General features: G+C 44.9%; 1 protein-coding gene across 1 annotated transcript in view; it reads right to left on the reverse strand.

Moving 5' to 3' along the window:
- JAM3 (junctional adhesion molecule 3) overlaps positions 1–18,167 on the reverse strand; it is a 349,693-nt gene that overhangs the window by 160,991 nt on the left and 170,535 nt on the right. Inside the window, exon 3 of the mRNA XM_078681937.1 lies at positions 2,034–2,147. Coding sequence (XP_078538063.1) covers positions 2,034–2,147 — 114 coding nt within the window. The remainder of the gene's footprint in view (positions 1–2,033; positions 2,148–18,167) is intronic.

Raw genomic sequence — 18,167 nt, forward strand, 5'->3', positions numbered from 1 at the left:
TCACCCATAAAAAAGCCATCATTTGTAAAGGACAGCAAGAGGAACCAATAAAAAATATGGGTGTTTTCTGAGGCCCATAGCCTAGATATGCACTGCCTTATGCAAGACCTAGAAATATTAAAAATGAGTAGGAAAACGAACTTTCCATTTGTGATGATTTCATCTGTCATTTCTTGTCACAATGACCGATTTTCAAAAGCAATATACCATTAATTCCCCTAGACTGCTTTGGTCGTGAGTATGTATAGGGTTTGTATGTTCTATGAGAACTCTAGGTATACAGATCAAACAACCAAGCTGCACCTTCAACAATGATTTTTCATTAGTTACCAAGTACAGTGCAACTGATATGGTAAAATATAAACAGTGAAAAATGGGTACGAAGGAAACCCATGTATTACTGATAGGTAAACCACGTCCTGAGTTTAGGAGCAGTGGTTATTTGTACATCTAGGAATTTATGGATACCCATAGTAGGTTGTATGATATTACAACGAATTCCGTTGCAACGCATGCCTTTACCACGCATGCGTTACAACGGAATTCGTTTCCCACGCATCTCCTTTACCACGAAAATGCCTTTAACACGCACGTTTTTACAACGTTTTTCGCTGTGAAACTATACATGTTATTAGCATTTTTATGTTAAAGGATATCTCCTATCACTGTAAATTATCCCTTATATTTTTCCCCTGTGAAACCACCCCCTCAATCCTCCTTACCTCTCCACGTCCTCTTCTTTCCAATCCCTGCCGCGGTGACGTTTCAAGTCATTAAGAGGAAACGGAAATGTCTTTCCGTTTCCTCTAACGACGCCGATTGCCTCCACATTTCTACTCTTCATTTTTGTCATCTTTCTGAATCAGGTGAGTTTCTTTTTTTTTTGGGGGGGGGGGGAGACCCCCTACCCCCCTTTATTAAACCCACGTTGTTTTTTTGTGGTGGGGGGAGACCCCCCAAGCCCCCCCTCTTTTCTTTGTTACCTTTTGCACACATGCCTTTACTACGCATCACGTAGTAAAGGCATGCGTGGAAAAGGCTTTTCGTGTAACCACGCATGCGTTGTAATGCATGCGTGGCTATGGCTACTCGTGGAAACGGCCGCGTTATAGTGGCCGTTTCCCACCCATAGTAGCATGATTCAGAGGACATTTTGCAAAATGTCTTCTTTCTTGCACACTGTTTTACATTTGGAAGGCACAAATGCAGAGAAATGTAGGTGGTAATAATAAATGTTCTATTATTCTGCATTCCTACACGTGTCCCGTAAAAAAAATAGTAACTCACTTGCGTGGCTGGACCTAGCACCTGCGACACAATACACTCCAAAACGTGACCTGGAGACATCATATTTTACTCAGCAGAATCCATTTGTCTTTTTTACAACATGGGGTAGCTGGGGAGTTTGAGCCCTACTACAGACGTCACACAGGATAACCTACCACAGCCTGCACATTTCTGAAAACGAGCCACATGGGGGAGTTGATGGTGATGTGACGTATGTTTTTATTTTACCCACAAGGCTTTGCACATCTCAAGCTTTGGCTAAAATGCACATTTTCCTCATATTTCTGTTACAGAAAGTTGGGCAGTAGGAATTTTGGGGACCTCTGCAGATTTCATTGCCATGAAAATGCAAGGAAAATGTGCACTTTAGGCAGATTTTGAGGTTTACAGGGCATTATGGGTAAGAAACCACCATGGGACCAATGCAACCTACACCAGCCTGGACTCTCCCGGGTGTCTATAGTTTTTTTAAATGTCTGGGTGAGCGGCGAACCTGTGCTACCTTGAAACAGAAAGACAGATTGTTAGAGGCTGAAACCAAAAGAGATGCTTTAGATCAGGAAACTTTAAGCTTGCAGGAGTGGGATGGTAAGTACAAATTAGAGATAAATAGTTGGAGGAAAGAACAGAATGTGGTAGGAAGAGAACAGTTTAAGTAAACACAATGAGAGGTGGCGAGATTAAGAAATTCACAGACAATGGGGGATATGGGATGCAGCAAAAAAAAGAAAATAATGTCGTCCCACCCATGATTTTGTCCGTGAAGTACACGTAGGACGTCTCCCCATTTCTTATCTTCTTCCATTCGATCCTTGGGTTGGGTGTTTCAGTAGATTTAATGATGCAGGATAACTCAACACCTGGAAGAGGAGAATGAGAATTAGCATCCAAGTTAGACCAGGCATTTTGCAAGAACGAAATTGACAAGAAAAGTAAACGTTTTTCTTTGAAGAGAAATCTGCACTGCTATTTAATTTCCCTTTATCAAGAAATAAGGGTTATCCAGGGTAGCAGCCCGTGACAGACGACATCTTTGCCCATCTTAAAATTGGTTCACATATGGGAAACACAAGTATGTGCTAATTTCACTCTGTGCAAGTTGCATTTTCCATGTGCACTGCACAGCTTCAGGTCTTCAGTTTCGCTACACAAGCAAGCCAAGAGCCAACTGCAGACAAAAGCGGAGCAAGTGGAGGAAACGCAGTTGAAAACTAGCAATACAAAAGTCATTAAGGAGTGTAACCTGTCCTTATTAATGTCTAATCTCCCTCCTCCAGACTTATGGAATGATTACTAATCCGAAAGGTGGGCATCCAAGAACACTTCATCCCAACGACTCACCATTTACATTAATCATGGAAAAAAGGGTCTTGTACTGGGAAGTGAGGGTGGGTAGGCTCCACACCCTTGCTTTGTAGTGCAAGGGGATCTTGACTTTTGATCATGTGACTTATCTTTGGGTGCCTTTTATTTCCCATTTACTTTTCATCATATTCTCGTTTTGCAATATTTTTCTTTGCTTACTCTCCTAAATGGGATATAATCATGCCTCTTTTTGACTTTTCTCAGTGAATCCTACCCTATTTCTCTTTCTGCCATTGTAAAGCGAAATGATGTATTTTGGATTTGTATATTCCTACATAATACCACAATTAATTTAATTCAAGTTAAATTAGTTAATAAAAATAAAATTACTCTTGGACTAGAACCTCAGCTGCATACCAGCAGAGGTCAGGTTATGCCCAGCCCAAGCTCAACAATTCAGAAACATAGAGTGTGAGGGGCTCTTCAACACTGGGGCTGAGTGGGCCAGCAGGACTTTGCCCAGAAAAGTGTGCGGCCAGGGCACGGTAGGTAGACCACATACAATAAAAGCAATTGATCCCCAACAGGTCCCAGCCATATGCTCCTACCAGCTAGAGAACTTGTCCAGGAGGATGATTACTTTGCTTGATGGGATATCTTGACTGTAAGGAGGTTTAAGAAGAAGAATGCAGCAAGAAAGAGGGCTATGGAAAGACAAAGGACGTGTTGCCCATACATGATGTGAGGTATAAGCAACATCCAAAATAAAATCCTAATATGGAAATTAGAAACTACGCACATGTGAAAGGTTAAACTTTTGTGTAAGCATTGGCATGCTTTAGATTCTAGGATTGATCTATAAAGGATTGGTGTCCAAGGGTTAGGAGGAACCTCTGTTGAAGTCATTGCAGGAGTGATTAGAGCCTTGGTTGTGACGGTCAGTTCCCAAAAAACTAGAAAAATTAGTAAAAGTGTAGAATCATTCCATGTCCCTGGAGGAAGGCTGAGTAATTACCACCTACCAATGGTGGCTCACGGTGAGGAGTCAGCCTCAAATACAGAAATTGCAAGAGCCTTATTTCTTGCTGTTTAGTTAATGTGATCCATGGTGACTCTAGGCTTGTAGAGGCTGTTAACTTTCAAGCTTCATCAAGGATCACAATGACCTTATGAAATGGGAGTGGTGAGGTTATGTTATTTTATTTGTACTTGTAAAGCGCACTGCTACCCTGGGGTGTCCTGGTGCAGAGTAATGGTGAACTGGGGAGCATCAGCTGATTAGTGGGAGAAGAGCCATGTTTTCAAACCCTTGCGAAAGGAAACAAGGCTTGGCGCATTTCTGAGATGGAAGGGAAGTTCATTCCAAGCTTTGGAGGCACAGTGGAGAAAACTTCTACCTCCCCAGTTCGTTTTCTTAAAGGTGGAGGTTTGGACTAGTTTGGATCCGGAGGACCACAGGATTCTGCTGGAAACATACCATATAAGTCTGGTTTTAAGAAACTACGGACCAATCCCATTAACAGCCTTGAAGACGAGACAAAGTGCCTTGAAGCGTGATCTAAGTGGGACTGGGAGCCAATGCAATTTCTTGAGTTCTCCTTTGATCGAAGCAAACCTAGGGGTTCCCGTCAGCATTCTCGCTGCCGCGTTCTGGACCAGTTGCAACTTGTTCATGTGTTGTTTACGAACATTAAGATAGAGACTGTTGCAATAATCCAGACGGGACATAATGAGTGCAGTGACGACCGGCCTTAGGTTATCTGCTGATAGGAAGAACTTAATTTTTTTGATAATTCTGAGGACCATGAAACATGCTGAAGTTACCCGATTCACTTGGTCCCCCATGGTGAGTTTGTTATCCACCCTGACCCCCAAATTCTTAGCTTTCCTTGAGAGTGTAGGGCACGATCCCAGGTCCTCTGGCTACCAGTCCGGGGTCCAGACTAGGGGATTATTGACAAATTTTAGCACCTCAGTTTTAGCTGAGTTAAGTTTTAAACAGTTGGACGACATCCAGGTGGAAATAGAGCTCATGCAATTGTAGAACCTCTCCCCCACCTCCCTTTCCGCTCCCTCCGTCAGCGATAGCACAATTTGTGTGTCATCAGCGTAGGAGGTGAGCTGGAAACTAAAATAGGTGAAAATGTGGCCACATAGAAAATAACAATAAAAAATATAGGAAACATACATCGAGTTAGAATTGAATTGAAAAAGCTTTATTCGAGTTATACACTCATAAAAGCACACACATATAAATTCATACATTTTAAAACTTCAAGCATTTGATAACAATAAATTTGTGGTTAAAAATACATATTACATAAGCATAAAAATTATTACCAATTGGGATTAAAAATAAGCTTTCTCATAAAGTGCTGAAACTAAATGCATGTTAAGGTATAGAAACCTCCGCGTTACGGACCATTCCCAAGTTTATACAGTCAAAACTCCTAACGTACATCTTTAGCAGCATTTTCTAATTAAAATTCATATCATTCTCCCAGTAGATACTTGCAAGGATAAATCAACAAGCCAAAGAGGTAAAAAATCAAGACACATTAGGGGATAAAGCCCTCCTCCTTATGGACCATGCCCACCCCAGATATTTTGCTGTTCCAACTACGATGGACATTTCAGTGGAGGAACAAATGATTCTCAACCCCTCAACACCGCTTAGGACACCCAGGTTCCTACAAACGGGAGCCAACCAAGATTTTCTTGGGTTTTCATAAGCCTCGCATAAAAAAAGGAAATGTGCGATGCTTTCATTGGGGGCCCCACATGACGGGCAGCACGAACCACTGCTAGTTCTCCAACTGGACGTCAAGCACCTCAAGGGGAGAGAACCTGCCCTTAATTGGAAAAATAGTTTCCTATCTAGTGGAACAGTTATAATGTCCCAATATTTTTCTAGGGCTGGTCTTGGTTTAATTTCCATGAATCTACCCCCCATGGATTCCGAGGTTACGCTCCTCCAAAGCTTCTGATCGATATAATCCCAATATATTTCCTTGATGGTGGATTTACTAGGGAATACTTCCCCAAGGGGATTTTCCCAAAGTTTGGAGAGCCCAAGCTCGGCAAGGACGTCCCTTAGCATTTTTAGCCATGTGATTTTACGAAAGGCATCTGATTTGGCCAATGCTAGGAACCCCTCAGCGTAGTGTCTTATTTCCACGGTTGTCCATAGCCGTCTCCAATAGAGGATAGGCCTCAATCGGGCACGGTCACTAAGCGATCTTCTGCCTAAATCAAAACCAAGCGGTATTAATGGGGTGCTTTGGGGGAGACTGGTTATCCCTCTCACAAACCTGTTCTCAGATCTTTGGAGGGTGGTAAGACTCTCAAAGCCCCAGACTTCAGCCCCATAAAGGGTTGCGCCCAGGGCTTTTGCGTCATAAACCATAAGAACAGGTTTTATAGGCCTAGTTTTAGATTTCGCTTGCTCAACCCTGAGGGCTCCTGAAATCTGCTGGTGTTTCAGCACCGCCTTCTCTACGTGTCTAGCCCAACCAAGTTTACTTGTTATCTCCACCCCAAGGTATGTAAAAACATTTACTAACTCTAATTTGATGTTATTCAAAAATACCTTGGGTTGAGATTGGCACTTTTTTTGCCCAAAGGCCATCAACTTGGTTTTATTTACATTAACCTCGAGGCCCCGTTCTTTACAGAATGTGTCGAATATATTCAAGGCACGCTGGAGGCCCGACGGGGTCTTGGACACGATCAAGGTGTCGTCAGCGAACATCAGAATAGGAACTCTGATGCCCGCTAACGAAGGTGCGTCAACCATTGCGTCCAATATCCTATCCACTATGCCATTGATGAACAGGGAGAACAGCAGGGGTGCCATTGCACATCCCTGCCGCACCCCCCGCTCAACTGGGAAGTTGGTGGTGGATTCCCCATTCCTCCCCCACTGGACCTTGGCATAGTTACTTTCATGGAGACGCATTATCAATGTGAGCAAATCAAGTGGGACCCCTATCTTGGACAAAACCTCCCACAACGTGCTCCTAGGCACCAGATCAAACGCAGCCCTTAGATCTACAAATGCTACATAAAGGCTGCCTTTGCCCAGGAGTACAGTCCCCCACCGCAGCATGGTGAAGCGAAAAATTTGATCGACCGTACTGGTTGCACGTCTGAATCCTGCCTGGAAGGGGGATAAAGCATTATTGTCCTCTACCCAGGCCATAAGTTTGTCGACCATCGAGTTAGGAAAGAGGAAGGGGCACGCTCTAAATAAATTGTTTCCAATCCAATACTCATGTGGTATCTCAGGCCTCCCTTCTAACATAGTCAGCATCTTCAATGTGTTCTTAACTGTAAATATCTCTCGGATTGCGCATTATTGGCATTTAAATACATATTTCTAAAGCAATAGAGAGGTTATTGAATCATTTGCAGGAGACCATTATGAAATTCAACACAGTATTGTTATTTATAATGAGGATGCACGCAGGCACACTTGTTGTGAACAGAATAATTAAAAGAACATAGGTAAATATTTTTTGCACCCTAGCATTTCACCTTGTCTTCCAGCACTCTAAGGTCCTAATTACGAGCCCGGCAATCTGAGGACCGCCAGACTCTTGCGGGCGTGACGATCCAGCCGTCGCTGCACCACCTGTCTGACCGCCCCATTGCGAGTTGGGTGGTTGGACCGCCCTGGAACCACCATCGCCACCAGGGATCCTCCGTTCCCTGGAGGTGGCATGTGGTCAGGAGGCCACAATATGTGTGGGGGACAGCATATTACGTGTTTCCGGAGTGGCTTGGTGACACTGCCAGGGGTGCCACATAGATGTTAAAAAGCGTAGGGATTAACGCCGAGCCCTGTGGCACCCCACAGGGGAGTGAGAAGGGTTCCGAGGTGTTGCCATCTAAATCCACTGTCTGAACTCTGTCCGACAGGAAGGAATGTAGCAGTTTCCACACTAAGCCCTTCACCCCAATGTCAGAGAGCCTATTCAGCAGTACCTTATGGTGGACCGTATCAAATGCCGCGGATAGGTCCAGGAGGATTAAGATGGCATTTCCTCCCCTATCCACGGCTTCTCTGATTTCCTCGGTTGATTTTATTAAAGCCAGTTCCGTACTGTGATGAGCTCTAAACCCATATTGCGATGGGTCCAAGGAGTTATTGGCAGAAATAAAGTTACTTAATTGGCTATTCATTTCTTTTTCCAATAATTTGGCAAGTAATGGAAGCCTAGAGATAGAACGATCGTTATTCGCGTCCTTGGGGGTCAAGGGATTGCTTCTTTAGAAAAGGAAGCACCAAGGCCCTTTACCAATTTTTGGGAAAAATACCAGACCGTAAAACTGCATTAAGAAGGGGTGTAAGAGCCGTTCCAATAATATCCGGGATTTGTTTAGCAATTCCAGCAGGACACGGATCACTAGGGGCACCCGATTTTATCTTATGCAGCAATTTACCCAAATCTGCTTTCTCAATAGGGATGAAATGTTCCAGTAATTCTGACGGGGCACCTAAACTTCCTGATTTTGATAGATTGAAATCAGTGAGTATCATTAATACGACCAACGAGTGAGGTAAAATTAGTTTCCACTTTAGTTTTAAAGAAAACAGTTATTTTGTTACATAATTCTGCATCCTCCTATTTCTTTGGAGTGGTAGGGTTGGCTAGTTTAGAGATAGTTCTAAACAGTTCTTTGGAATTGGATTCGGCCATAGTAATTTGTAATGAGAAATACTCTTTTAGCTTCCAGAAGAGCTTGCTTGTAACTGGAAATTCAGGATTTGTAATTCTCCTTCTCGGCTTTGTCATAGAATTTCCGTCAATTCCTCTCTGCATGTTTACAGACCAATTTCTTAGCCCTGAGCTCCTCAGAGTAACAGGGAGCGGTTGGAGAGGTCCGTTTGGGAATCCATTTTTTGTGGGGAACAAGTTGATCACAGGCATCCAAAAGCCACTTATTATAGGTGGTCGTGGCCTCCTCCACGTCCAGTGGGAGCTGGTACATTGAGTTTTCCAAAACATTTCCCAGTCTCTCCACATCCAACTTGCCCCTAGATCTAGTTCTGAACTCTTTAGATTGTTTCTGACCTAAAGAATGGGCCAAGGAACACTTAAGTTCAAACGTAATCATACAGTGATCAGACCATAAGATCGGAAGGACAGAGATCTCATACATATTTTTATTGTTGGAATATATACCATCTAAGGTATGCCCCTTTTCATGAGTCGGCCCAGTCACCATTTGTATCAGACATCCGGCGCCCATGATTAGGTTCAGCCTAGATGTATCTGCATAATTGGAGTTTTCAAGGTAGAAATTGAAGGCCCCCAGCACTGAGAAGGACTCTAAACACAGTCCTTCTTCCAGCAGTGTACTCAGGGACTCCAAAAAAACACCTTTGGGTCCTGGGGGACAGTATTATAAGCATCCCTTTAAAGGGTCTATGCAAGCGAGAATAAATGTCAAAAGCTAAGGCCTCACACGCCAGGTTGGAGACTGCGGCAAACTTAAGGGACAGTGCTTCATGATGGAATGGCAAGCCCTCCTCCCTTCTTATTTGGCCGATCCAGTGTGTGGCAAAAGAATCCAGACGGTGTTGCTTTCACCAGATCAGGACCAGAACTACCGTCCGTCCAGGTCTCAGTGATAAAAGCCAGTTTGACCATATGCTCCTCCAATAGGAGCGCACATTCCATGCTATGTTTCACTAATGATCTAGCATTGAGCATTATACATTTCAGTGAGCCCCTGATACCATGTCCCTTTGTGATTGGATTTTCCTGAGGGGTCTTACAATAGCTAAATCGGCTGGTTGAGAATGGTTGGATAGGGCAGCTGACAGCAGCTGCACTGAGAGCCCCCTATGTTGTTGTTGCAGCTATCTAAAGACAGCCTGGCACACTGTAGTAGCCTGCTGCCAGAGTGGAGTTCATGTAAATCCCTGCTGGAATAGTGTATGCCACATACCAAGCCACAACCAGGGGGATGGGCCCTGCTCTCAACCAGAGAGCGGACGGGCACAGACGGGCTTGCCCGCTGCGCGCGTTTGCTGCGCGCACGCAGCATCGAGCGTGCTAAATAGTCTGCCTTCTGCGGCGACTAGCCCGCTAACCTGGGTTCCGGGAAACCGGAAGTGAGTCTCCCCTGAAGCCAGAACAGGTCTCAATCAATGCGGCAATTAAAAGTTCGAACAGCCCCCCAAACAATCAGTTTCCCAATAAAAACAATGCCTCCAGTGATTTTTTAGCCAAAGTTCCCTGCGCTTCTGTCTCACCTGGCGAGCGTTAAACGCAGCTTCGCCCAGGGAAACCAGCACAGTGCGCACGCAGCATCGAGCGTGCTAAATAGTCTGCCTTCTGCGGCGACTAGCCCGCTAACCTGGGATCCGGGAAACCGGAAGTGAGTCTCCCCTGAGGCCAGAACAGGTCTCAATCAATGCGGCAATTAAAAATTCAAACAGCTCCCCAAACAATCAGTTTCCCAATAAAAATAATGCCTCCAGTGATTTTTTAGCCAAAGTTCCCTGCGCTTCTGTCTCACCTGGCGAGCATTAAACGCAGCTCCACCCAGGGAAACCAGCACAGTGCGCATGCAGCAACAAGCGTGCTAAATCGTCTGCCTTCTGTGGCGACTGGCCCGCTAACCTGGGATCCGGGAAACCGGAAGCGAGTCTCCCCTGAGGCCAGAACGGGTCAATCAATGCGGCAATTAAAAATTCGAACAGCCCCCAAACAATCAGTTTCCCAATAAAAACAATGCCTCCAGTGATTTTTTAGCCAAAGTAGACCAGTCAAAACTGGCCAGTGACCAGGATGGCGACAAGAGGATGCCAGTGGAACCACTACGGTGGAACCCCTTCTATACTTGACACTTCGAGAGTCAAGACCCATGGGAGCACCGAGGTACTCGTGTTACCTCACTCAGGAAAGCCGGGTGCATAGGTGTCTTTTTGTCTCGGGTTTCGACGTTGTTTTCAATGGCGAGCTGCAAAGAAGTGCTGCAGGTGACCAGGAGAAAAGTGTCCGGATGGATCCAAGGGTGGATCGGAGATCTGAAGAACCTGAAAGCAGAGGGGACACAGTCTGGGTCACTGGCCAGTGACCAGGATGGCGACAAGAGGATGCCAGTGGATGTAGGGTGCTTTCAAGGGAAGTAGGTGAAGCTTGACTCTTCAGCCACGGAGACCAGGAGGTGTCGACGAGGACCAGGAGCTGGATTCGAGCTGTCCCACGTCGGATGTCGAGTGCTGCAGCATCGGTATCCGGATTGGACCCAACAAGCCTTGCCAACAGCAACCCACGCAAGATGACAAGATTGGCTTCAGTGCAGACTAGCAAGGTCTGAAGGACTTACCCTTTGGAGGGGAGCCAGGGCACGTCTGGAGAAACCAGGAAAGCCCAAGAAACAAAGTAGATTCCTTCTTGGGGACCCACTAGCCAACGGACTAGGGATTGCAAAGGCGCCTCGAGCTGAAATGCTGAAAGCGGGCCCACGGAACACTCGTGGAGTGTAGGCCCACAATCTTTGATGCAAAAGGTGCTCAGGGTTTGGACTACAAGTAGCCCAATGCACAACTTCGGAAAAGCTTGGGAAGTCGATGCACTAGCAAATGTGCAGGATGTCCAGGAGTTCCGGTCCCACGTCTCTCGTGATAGCTACAGGTCTCAGCTTTGCTGGGGATTCGTATCAGCCTCAGAGATGTCTGGAAGTCCATGTCCTGTATCTCAGATTCTTCGGGATCCGGCGGGAGCCTCGAAAATGCAAACCGGCAAGATGCCTCTTTGGAGCCTGTTTGAATAGGGGAGTCACTCTTTGACCCCAAGGGAGATTTCTTCCATCTTCCAGTCGATATGGAACGGCGAAGGTCCAATATTTGTTTCAGAGTTTCGTCCAGGGTAATCTAAAGTCTTAGGGACTGGGTTCCTAAGTTTAGGGGTTGGACTAACTCTAGGGTCCCACCTATGGGAGGGGTGGTTACACTCCTTCCCCTTTGTCCAGTTTAGTGACAGAGCTGGGGCTGAGTGCACCAGCAACCAGTTTGAACTGGGAAATGCATGGGACACCTTGTGTGCCCCAGTCAGTTTCTGAAAAGCATTCACTGAATGCAACCCACCCTGCCCCAATACACTAAAGCCTGTCTGGGGAGGTGCTGGCACCTCCCTGGACAGGAAACTTATTGTCCAAGCCTCCCCTGCCGGAGTTTTCGTCCAGCAGCAGGAGGTCAGACTCGGTTCTGTGGCAGCAGCATCCAATTTGTGATGCTGGGGCTCTTTTAAACATATACCGGGTATGTAAGTGTGTACATGTCTTCTCCCTCTAGAAGGGTGGAATTCTACCCCCGCCGCCAGCACTGGGGGGGGAGGAGGGGGTGCAGGGGAGAGAATTCCAAAGCGTTTGACACCAAACACGACATGTTTTGATAAAGCCATTCCAAAGTTAGCATTAACCGCGAGGATTATAATGCACTTAAGAGTATATGGTATAGCCATATCACAGAACAGCTATACGGAAGGGATTCCGAAAGCTGCAGAGGGGCTCAGCTCATGCTAGGGCACCCTTTCACACAAAACCAAGCATCCTGCCTTCAGGATTGTCAAGGCCTGCCATTGGAGTGACTTATAGGTTAATATGTGTCTGTTTTAAATGGTAGATATAGGTATACTATATCTCAGTAAGGGGTGCTTACACCACCTTACCCAGCCTGCAAGTGCAGACCTGTGGTGCCATTTTGGAAGGCTTCCCAGGGGAGGCATAATATATGCTTCAGCCCCTGGTAGGCCTCTGGGGTACCTATGCCCTTGGTACCGAAGGTACCATATACTAGGGACTCACAAGGGTAACCCAGTAACCAATCTGGAGTGTACCTAATGTACATGCAATCAATTTAGAGAGAGAACAGCTAGGCTGTGGTCCTGATTAGCAGGGCCACAGCCAGACTAAAGTCGATAAACCAGTGAAACACAGCAAAAAGTGGGGGTAACCATAGTAAGCAGATCCTACTCTACACACCTCCTCTTGGTTTGGTCCCGCAGAGAGGGAAGCAAATAAATGTGCCTATCGAACTGCAGCCTGGGAAAAAATATTAATTGCAAGCTCGCCATCTTTCTGAAGTACAGTTGGACATTTACATATGCACTAGAGACGAAGCTCGCCACTGGCTGCCTAATAGACCAAGTGACCAAAGTTAAAAAAAAAAAAAAAAAAAAGAGAGAGAGTGGCGCCTTCTTTAGGGACACAATGCTTAGTATTAAAGTTTAAACAAATGCAACCGATCGCGGTGTCCCTTAAGCGGGTGCGCGCTCCGTATTAAAGTTAACAAAAAAAAATGCAACCAAGCGCAGTGTCCCTTAAGCGGGCGCCACACTCCGTAGTAACGTTTAAAAAAAATGCAACTAAGCGCGGTGTCCCTGAAGCGGGCACTGCGCTCCGAATTAAAGTTAGCAGAAAAAAAAACTTCTTAATTTAAATTTTACTTCAAACATATTTCAAAATTCCCATGCATGTACCAGTAGAGTGTGCAGCCCCTACAAGAGAGTGTAGCAATGCTTGATTGCAGAGGAATATAAACACTCATTTCGGGAATATAAATTGGGAACTCAGACTTCTGACACAGTCTGTGACTAGTTAAGAAGCAGCGCCATTCACAAGATTCCTCACACTCGAGAAATCAGTATGCTCCTATGCCCAGCATAAACCCTCATGTGCCAGGACATACCAGTGCACACGTCTAGTAAATGCACAAGGGATTTGCCTTGCAAATATAGACCTCTTAAGGAGCCTCTTCAAGTAAATGGACCGACCTGAAAGCTCAAACTGAGAGGCTAGAAATCAGGAGAGGATGCCTCATGAGTTAAACTTAAAAAAGAATTAGTAACATGGAGTAGCAAAGGATCTCTTCTTTAAGATTAAAACACGTCTCTAATGCTTCTCACTAAAGGAAATTCACAGACAACCATTGGACGTAAAATAAAAAACTTGAATTTAGACAGAGCTTCATCAAAACATGCTAAAGATATTAAAGAACATACAGTAGAGCCTAACGCCATGCCAAAAGAAATATATATGGCCTGTAATACAGGGCAAAAACTTCACATTTGAGGTAGCGATTTCTCTTGTAAACAGGACCTTTACAATACTGAATATAAGAACATTCGAAACCTCTTTGCATATAATGCCCGTGCAGTTTTCATGTGGGTACCCACAATCATAGCCAGAGTGGGAGTTGGAAACAAACACATTCATGATGATCAGAAGAGCATGGTGAGGCATGGAGTAAATACCGCATCCACTAGAAATAACTAAAATTTTAAATATTTACAGCTACAATACGAAAAAAGACATTCCGTCACTATGCAATTATTTCAAGGTGATCGTTCCATCATGGAGTCACTATGCTTTTTTTTTTTTACACAAACTTTATTGCACTTTTCACAGACATGTGTCATGTTATGGAGATATACAATTACTAAGTTTCAAATTGAGGAAATTACAAATATTGCCATCAAAAGAATCTACTATCATATTCATTAATCATGTATGCATCTATATACCTTCCATGCACTTATGTATCTATATATTTATTACTTTACTTAAAATTCTGCATAACCAGTGCTCTACCTTATTTCTCACCCTCTACCACTCTCAAAATATCCTCTACCTCAACTCATCTCAAACCTCTTTATACTACTAAACCCAATACTACTACTATGATCCCCAAGAAGATCCCTTTCAAGACTCTTCCCTGCTTATTATCTCATACCTCTTACTATTCCGATCTCCTTTAGAAACCCTACCCTTTGACTCTTCCCCGCCACCTTCCTTTTCACTCATCCCCAAGCATCCTCCTACTGCTATAAGCTCCAATAAAAAAAGTAATAAATCCTTCCCTCTTCTATCCCTTAACTCTCATTTTCAAACCAAATAACTAACTAACATGTCCACCACTCAAATTAATTTCATATTTCACTATACTAATTCACCACCAATCCTTTCTGGAGTAGCATGCCCCTCGCTGAAAAAGCGCTTAAACACCTCATCAGTGGTAGCAAGCACTATATAAATGCAAACCTTTTTTCCTTCTATCCCTCCACTATCCTTCTCAATCCAAATAACTGACTAACCTATCCACCACTCAAATTACTTTCAGATTTCACTACACTAATTCACCACTAATCCTTTACGAGTTATGGAGTAGCGTGCTACTTGCCGAAAAAGCGCTTCAACGCCTCATCAGGGGTAGTAAGCACTATATAAATGAAATTACAATACAATACAATGAAATCTGTCGTCCTATCAAATCCCATTTATAATAAGAGTGTAAATCATGGAATATGGAATGGGAACTCACCTGTGGGTAAAAGAGGTCTGCAAGTTGCTGACCATGCAAGAGACAGGTAATGCTACAGTGGCGGTACCGTCCCAGTCATCTTCATGAGGTAAAAAGTATTACTCATCAAACCAGGTGGGTCAAGTCTGCATCCAGGCAGTTCCACCTTTTGATATGTAGTCCAGGAGTTGGAAGACTCAACTATCAGTGCAGCCACGACGAGAAGGGTCCCTCCGGTGGATGGTCCCTTCTCTGTTAGGAGTGCCTCTTCCTCTGCGGCTTCCCACCACCAGTGACCACACCTGCGCTCACTACACCAGGGTGACTGGAGTGCTGCTCACTTCAGATACTTTTTTTCTGCCACCCAGTCCTAAGCGGCATCTGGTGAGTCAAATAAGACACAGCAGTAGTTGCGGATGACCTTAAGTCTGACTGGGAAAATTAGCATGTATTTAATGTGCATTACTTGCATTTTTTGTTAAAGTAGTCAAAAGATTTTTCGTTTTTGGACCACATGGGTGTAGTCAGGGAAAAACTAAACTCCAGGAGGACTAGAATAGCAAGCTTTTGACATCTCTACACTCGAAGCATTATGTCTCGGTAGTTTTGGACCATGGAAATGAAAGGGGATCACCCAAAGGGGGCCACTGCACCAGTGCCCTGTGACCCTCTCAAGAATAAAGCAGGGCGATAGCTTGTCAGGCGGCATCTATGAAGCAATACAGGCTTCAAGATTTTTTTCCAGAGAGACTCCTTGGATTTCTTCAGTGGAACCTACAAATCAAAGTTGATTTCTCTTTGCCTTGGCTTATGCATCTTCTCACGCTCCTCCAGGGTATTAGAGGCCATGGTGAGATAGGACATTGCAGTCTTGAGTACAGAGACCATGTTTTCTAGCTCAGTGATGCGTTCCTCCTCTTTGGACACTGTCAACTGTCAGAGTAGCGTGATGTCCATTCCCACCTCACCAATTTTGGTTTCAAGTGCTGTGAGAGATGTCTGCAGTACCTGTAGTATGGACTCATTGGAGGATGTGTCCCATGGCACTGGATGCATCCCAGTTATGGGCAGTGGCGTCTCCGAAGCCAGGGTAGTTTCCATTGTGGTTTGCGCATTTGAAGAGGAGGTATTGTCTTTCCCTATATTGGCAATGCTGGTAGGTCCTAGTGCAGATATGCCAGTAATTTGGTCAGCAGACCGGCCTCCAAAAGCCCAAGAAGAGTTTGTGCATGTTCAGTCAGTGAGGTGCATGGGTAGGCCAGATTAACCAGAATCTTTCTGTGGACAGTTCTTGGATACAGCAGGCGTAATGAGTAGGAAGCCAAGGGAGTTCTCATCTTGGAGAAGATCCAGGGGGTGCACATTTAACAGGTCCACAGGCATCCCACTGAAGGGAGCACAAGTGCTTCAAGTCAGACTGAGTGTGTAATAACAGGGAATCCGCGGCAAGCCCATGTCCCAGCTCAATATATACGCTACTGAGCCCTCGAGAGCAGGTCGCACTGTCCACAAGCCCTGGACACCTGCAGCAGATTGCCTGACCACAGTCAGGTCCACGATCCGCCCTCAGTGCCCATACCAGAGTCAGCACCATCTGTTCTTGTTCCCTGGGTAGCAAGGAGGACAGGTGGGATGTGGCAGCAGGCTTCAGTGTCCCAAAGATCACTCAGTTCCGCCGTGTCTATCAGTTACCATCTTGGCTCACCATGAGGCAGTCCCAGTGAGCCCAAAGTCCTCCGGCGTTCAGCAGATACTCATTGACACAGGTACATGGAGATGGAACGCTGACATGGGGGTACTGACCTAGGGATGGAAAGAAAAATCTAGCCAATGATGCGACACAGATATTGGGACATGGCATTGACATATGGATAATAACTTGTTCACTAACGTTGAAGCAAGTGGTGCTAACATGGGAACATAGGTACAGAAACATTGAGACAAGATCACAGAGCACTAATCTAGGGATATAGTGATACTAACACAAGGACACTCAAGTAACTAACTCGCGCCTCCACCATGCACAGTTTTCTCATCAATAATTCAACTGCAAATGTTGCAGTAATATTATCAGTGAGGTCATAGAAGATGTCATGAGTGATGTAATTTGTGCGGAAAATAGCATTGCATGGGGAGGGCGCAAATTATAGTAACTTAAGGGAACTACTTATAATTATTTTATATAACTATAACTGCTGAATTTCTATGGTTTTGTGTGTGCAAAATATACACCTAACTATAACGTCACAGTAACCTTTGTTTTTTCAGTGAATTTCTACGTTTTTTAAAATTCGATTTCCTAACTATAGCGTCCCTGTAACCTTTGGTTGTGTGGGTGTTTAACTGGGTGTATGAGTGTACGGTGGGTGTTTCTGCAGGTCTGTGAATGGGTGTGTGAGTAGTTGTGTGGATATGTAAGTGGGTGTTTGAGTGCCTGTGTGGGTCTGTGAGTGGGTGTGTGAGTGGTCCGCAAGGTCTCTGAGTGAATATATCAGTGACTGTATGGTGTCTGAGTGGCTGTATAGATGTGTGAGTTGGTGTGTGAGAAGCTGTGTGTGAGTGGTTGTCTTGGTCTCGGCTGTGTGAGTGGGTATGTGAGTGGTTGAGAGGGTATGTTTGTGGTTGTGCGAGTGTGTGATGGGTGGGTGTATGAGTAGGTGGGTAAGTGGCTGTAAGGGTCACTGAGTGATGTGTGAGTGGCTGTATGAGTGGGTGTGTCAATAGCTTTGCTGCATGGGTGTGAGAGTGAGTGTGTAAGTGGCTGTGCAGGTCGGGGAGTGGGTAAGTGGCTAAATGGGTTTTAGTATAAATGGTGGGTTCATTGTCGACATTGCCAAGTTAGCATGAGCTTCGCTGCCATTCCGCTGCTTTGGCGCACGGCTCCACATACATATATTTCGCAAGACTGTTTTGTGCCCTTTTCACATGAGAAATGTCTGCTTTTCGCATTCTCTGCTGTGCTAGAGCTGTGCTTGTCCGGAGATGTAAACCGTTCATCTAGGTCTTGAGGCATAGGGTCTGCTGACAAATGCCAGAGGTCTTCTTTTTTATAATAAACTATATCTTAGCACGGGGAGGGTTAGGCACTGTAGCCCTTTTCCCACTGCCCTCATAAAATGATATCCCAGTTTGTATGCTATGGAATTGTGACAATGCTGACAATATTATTTTTATGCATTTTGCTGCTAGTAATGGCATGTGTACTGTACCATAGAGCGTGTTAGTGAAAATAAACATTTTAAACTGTACCGTGACTCTG

Source organism: Lissotriton helveticus, chromosome 3_1 (assembly GCF_964261635.1).
Source record: "Lissotriton helveticus chromosome 3_1, aLisHel1.1, whole genome shotgun sequence".
Lineage (NCBI taxonomy): Eukaryota > Metazoa > Chordata > Amphibia > Caudata > Salamandridae > Lissotriton > Lissotriton helveticus.